Source organism: Limulus polyphemus, unplaced genomic scaffold, assembly GCF_000517525.1.
Source record: "Limulus polyphemus unplaced genomic scaffold, Limulus_polyphemus-2.1.2 Scaffold152, whole genome shotgun sequence".
Classification (NCBI taxonomy): domain Eukaryota; kingdom Metazoa; phylum Arthropoda; class Merostomata; order Xiphosura; family Limulidae; genus Limulus; species Limulus polyphemus.
Window position 1 is genome coordinate 764,488 of NW_013665762.1, and position 5,387 is coordinate 769,874.

Genomic DNA, 5,387 nt, shown 5'->3' on the forward strand with positions numbered 1-5,387 from the left:
TTTTCTGTTTGAGATAAGATGTTTTTGGACTGGCTAACTTTCATATAACAGTATTTGTAATGTTTTTCACATAGGAGGCTGTCAAATCCTGTCCGCTATTAAAGGAAACAGTTAATTGGGATACCCTCTGAAGATTGTTGTTTACAGGCCTTTTCAACAGCATTTTTCTCTCTCAATCAGTCACTAGTAGTTGGATGCCTCATCATTTTATTTCAGTTGACTTTGATGTCAGATGCTTTTAAACAGTTGGTCAAAAAATGGTCTTTGATAGCCACACTTGTGATAGACTGACGCGACTATCATGCTCTTTTGAAAATCATAGGACTTACCTGACCACATTTCTCTATTCCAAAATGGTGCACTTTCATTCTGAGGGATAAAGACTATTCTAAGATAAAGAATGCAACATATTTACCTTGCTCATTTTGTCCAAAACCAATTTAAATAACATAAAGATTAATCTGATCAACCCCTTAACAGTAAATCTCAACTCTATTGAACATTAACTTGAATGCCGCGTTTTCTACCACAATCCCCTGTTTGCGTATGTGAACCAACTGCAGACTATACTATTCGATAAATATAGTGCAAAAGATCAAGCCATTCCCCAGATATTATACTACTCCGACTCCAGACTATCATAACGAGCAAAGATGTTCCAACTCGTTATTTGCGAAATAAATTATATAGTCATTATCTGTCTTAAACGTTATGTCGTTTGAGTATGGAAAACAGCCTAATTGATTGATTGCTCACGTGTAACATGGCCTTTTATGCAAATCATCTTAAGTTTACTTAATCTTGAGTTGATCAAGATGAAGCTTCTCTGTTATCTAGCACACTGATGGGATTAACATGCAAGTTAAGAATCAATATATAAAAACACATAAAATAAATTTGTAGTGTCTTTAATTAATTATCCATGCAAGTGAAGTGGGAAGAATTTAAAGTAGATTTGAATTATTCATGGAAAACTTTTTGGATATATATTTTCGTTTAATCCAAGGAGAGAGTATTAATGTAATAAGCACCTATTCAACTGAATGCGTTAAATAAATCACTTTGGACGCTAACAATAGGGTGTTGGTATTAAATAACTAGGTTAGATGATCTGGCGTCAGACGATTAGTCCGACATTGAGGAGACCGTTTGTTAATACATAAATGTCAACATGCCTCTCTATCCAGGTATATATATACATGCTTTACATTGTTTATTTTTCTTTTTTAATAAACCTAAGGCGTATTTAGCTAAATTGTAGTCAATTATTGTTTGACACAATGCAATGTTTCTGATATCCACGAGTCACCAGTAACATGAATCGTTTGTTTTAATGTTTTTCTTCGAATTTCCAATTTTAAAAAATACGAATTGTTGAATACATTTTCAAGTAATCCAAATATCTTAACAAAACAATAACTTATGTTCTTTATAGACCATTAGTAATTATCATTAAATATTTTTATCGAATTATAATTGTTTTATTGTAATAATGAGGTGCTGGCGATGCAAACTCCTCCTCAACAAAGGTTTTATCACGTATACTTTCAAGTTTTCAATTCATCTATTCGTTGTCTTTTTATAGCGTCATAAGTAATATCTTTTTCCTTCGTTATTCACCACCATTTTGAACACTCAAGTCAAACGTGTTTTCCTAATATCTTGAACAGTGGTCTTTGTCTCTCTAAGGACACATAATAGTACGTACAAATGCTTGGTTATGAACGTGCCTGTACATACATTGACGTTATAAAATGGGAAACATGTAAATTTAACTTATCGAACAAGATCCCACAAAAATAATCCAAAGAGATATGAATTCGAAGCTTCTGTAAGAAACAAAAACTGACTGGCGATACAGTTGTGTCACGTACTAATCCCATAGGCAATCCAACTCCATTACAATATTTTTGCAAATGTCCAAACATATACGTTGATGTTAGTCTAACGACGATTTGAATTAATATCGACAGTAGCGTAAAATATAACCTGCATAACTCATTCTAGTATTAGATAGTGGTATTTCAACCTTCCACACACAATAAAGAGAAGAAATTAAGAGTAAGATATTTTTATTTCTTGCTTTTGAAGTTCATGTGAAATTACGTTTTACTAACACCATGACAGTACAAATTACAACTTTAAGCGTCACTTTAGTGTCTACTGACTGACTGACAGACAACGCAGTACTATATAGTGGTGCGAGAAAATATGACCCCTCCAGGTGGCCTTCGGCCCCCTTTCGAGGAAGTAAAATATCAGATATAGAACAAATATTTGCATATACGTATGTATATACGTATCACACAATATCACTCAAAATAACTGCTCTATTTAAACTTAATAGCAGATCATATCCTTATATGTATATAGGGTCTGCATAAATCAAATAATTTTGGGTCAAATACCCAATTTACTATGTAAAATACATAAGGAACACTCAGCAGTAATTAACTGTATTAACTTAAGTATTGACATTACTGAGCTTACATTTTTGTAGTTTATACATTAAGGACCTTGTTTGTAACCAACAATCATGGACCCATAAACAGTTTAGTACGTAGTTAAAAAAAAGTATTCAAAAATTCTGATGGGTCTATTTTAACCCATTGTTAATTCTAAGAATAAAAAGGAAGTTGTTTATTTCAATTTTAATCAGTTCAGATAAAACTTGGTCACCTTTCTTTTAAAGAAAACAAAGACACGCAAGTAAAATGAGACTCAAGACAACATTTTAATGATGCATTTTATTTAATCTTCACTGCATGAAAGTAAAATGAAATTGATAACAAAGAATGTTACAACATGAAGTTGTGAAACCGTGCAAATAAAATAGTACTCCTTTCTTTTACACACACACAACAAAAAAAAACAACAACTAAAGTTATCTCAATCTTTCAATAAATCACATTGATGATTCTAATTTCAATAATTTACTGTAAGTACTACTTTTCAGTTAACTCAATCCCTCCATGAATGCAGTTGCTACGTTTCAACCAAATAGTTAAGATGATTCGATAAAAACCTACTCCTTACTGAAACAAAAAAAGAATAAGTTATACAGATCAAGCCTCCAAATATGACTTTAAAAATTTAAAATATCTTGTTTATGATGTTATAATCTTACAAGAAACTCCATGATACAGAATTCCGACAACAAACACAAAGACACAGGACTAATTTTACATGATGTGGTTTAATCATTACTACTTAATTACCCAATATTTTCAATGAACACAACAAGGTAATTTGTAAATAGTCTTCTTAAAACCAAACCTTAGAGACTAAGTACAATGATAAAATCCAAAAAATTAACCCCCTCAATCAATAACTAAAGAGTTTAAGTATAGATAATAATCAGAAAACCCTTTTAAATTAACCTGTGATAAACCCAAACTGATCATATACAATCTTTAAAAAACACAGCTCAACATAACTCTCAATGTATGGGACACAAGACATTATCTTATTGAACCAAATACAAATTAACAACCAATTAATTTAACCAAGAATGTTGTCAAATGTAAATGAAAATTAAAACCCAGCAATGAAAATGCAAGCCACTGCATCGTTTTGCACATTATGTTATTTGAAGTTCAACCACTACTGAAATACAATCAGTCGCTAATGAACAGGTGATAGATGAGCGCCCAGAAAATACAGATCATAACACCTTTCCTCGATGACCAACAAAATAAAAACAGGTGATAAACTGTAATGTATTCTCACAGAAATAATATCAAAGTAAATCCAAATGATGAAAATTTTCAGTCTGCGAAGCAAGTGATGACCTGCTCATCTGTAGTTTCTGCTTATCATAAATGACTTAAACCCATGGCTTTGTTGAAATGCCCTCTCCCCTTCCCCCCACATACAATGATGGCCATCACAACCACAAAACACATTATGCATCTTCATCGTCATCATCACCCTCTTCATCAGCTCCATCGTCATCTCCTTCCTCATCATAATCTTCTCCCTCTCCTTCAGGAATGTCTTCTTCATCTTCATCTTCTTCCTCAACCCCTTCTTCAAACTTCTCTTCTGATTTACCATTTTCTTTTTCTGAAAAGTAAAAACCACTTTAAAAAATCTTAAGTGTAAGGAGTAATACTGTCAAGAGCTAAACCTACAATTTAAAAATTTTCTTCTCTTTTTATGCAAGCAAAAATAAGTCTATTCTAGCTAGTCAGTATTTTCACATTACTACAAAATTATCTAAGTGAAAAGAACAATCTTACTTAAGTTCAACAGTTTTAAAAACTGTACTAAAGAAATTAACTTTGTACTCCAAAGAGAATATGAAGTAACAGTAAATTTATACCTAACATCTTAAGTAAAAAATATTGATAATTTCACATACTAATGTGCATTTTTATTTAATCCTCACCAGTATTTGCATTGTACAAAAAATATTTTATTTTAAAATTACAATTAAATCAATTAATGTCACAAAAATAATTAGCTTATGTTACAGATTACTATAGTCTTTCTATTAAGCCAACTATCCTGTAATTGAAATCAGGTTTAAATCAATTAGTGTCACAAAATTAATCAGTTAGTAGAAATGTTTTGTGATTAGTTCAACCATCCAGTGATTCAAATACGGCCATTCATTATTTTTTTTTCAATTAATTCAAGCTTATTCAGCTTAATCAATTAGTGTCATATTAATAACCAACTAATCAAAATATTGCTACATTCTTTAGGTGTTAAACATAAAGCTAAATAATGGGCTATCTGTGCTCTCCCAACCACAGGTATCAAAACCTATGTTTAGTATTTACATGTTGTTTTTTAGCTGTCTGATGAGAATAATCAATTAGCAAATTTCACTAATCACTCAGCTCTAGTCAGAATATGTTATCTGATTGTAGTCTATTGGTTGAGGAGTATGGTCTGCTCTAAAAGTGGTTCACAGAGATATACAATGTTGAAGTTCACATCAAAGATGTTAAATTGGGCTCAGATCTTGTGATTAGCTGACTATGGAAACTTCCTTTACTCACTGAATGCTGATTTGCCATATAGGGTATGGTCAACTTACAGCAGTTAAATCCGAGTGTATTGTATACAGTGTACAGCTCACAAAAATTTTGCCTGCATTTAACTCTTTCAGCTGGGACTGACCTCGTAACCATTTTGTGTTTGTTATGGTTTTCATGCTATAACTTTTAAATTAGTTAGCGTATGTTCATGAAATTTGGCAGATTATCAGTAAACATTACAATGCTTTCATATGCAAAATATCAATTTTTTTTTATCAAGTCTTAAGGTTTGTAAAGCAATATTTTTCTCATGTCTTTTTTCTTTTTGTATGTTGCCAATCCAATGTGCAAAGTAATTTTCATTTTAGGATTAAAAATACTTTTATGCATCAGAAAATT

The 5,387-nt window shown here is 31.5% G+C and overlaps 1 protein-coding gene across 1 annotated transcript in view; it reads right to left on the bottom strand.

The window, feature by feature from the left end:
• Positions 1–2,728: 2,728 nt before the first annotated feature.
• The window catches only part of LOC106476149 (acidic leucine-rich nuclear phosphoprotein 32 family member B-like), an 11,649-nt gene continuing 8,990 nt past the window's right edge, over positions 2,729–5,387 (bottom strand). The window contains exon 4 of the mRNA XM_013936821.2: positions 2,729–4,065. Coding sequence (XP_013792275.1) covers positions 3,905–4,065 — 161 coding nt within the window. The 3' untranslated portion in view covers positions 2,729–3,904. The remainder of the gene's footprint in view (positions 4,066–5,387) is intronic.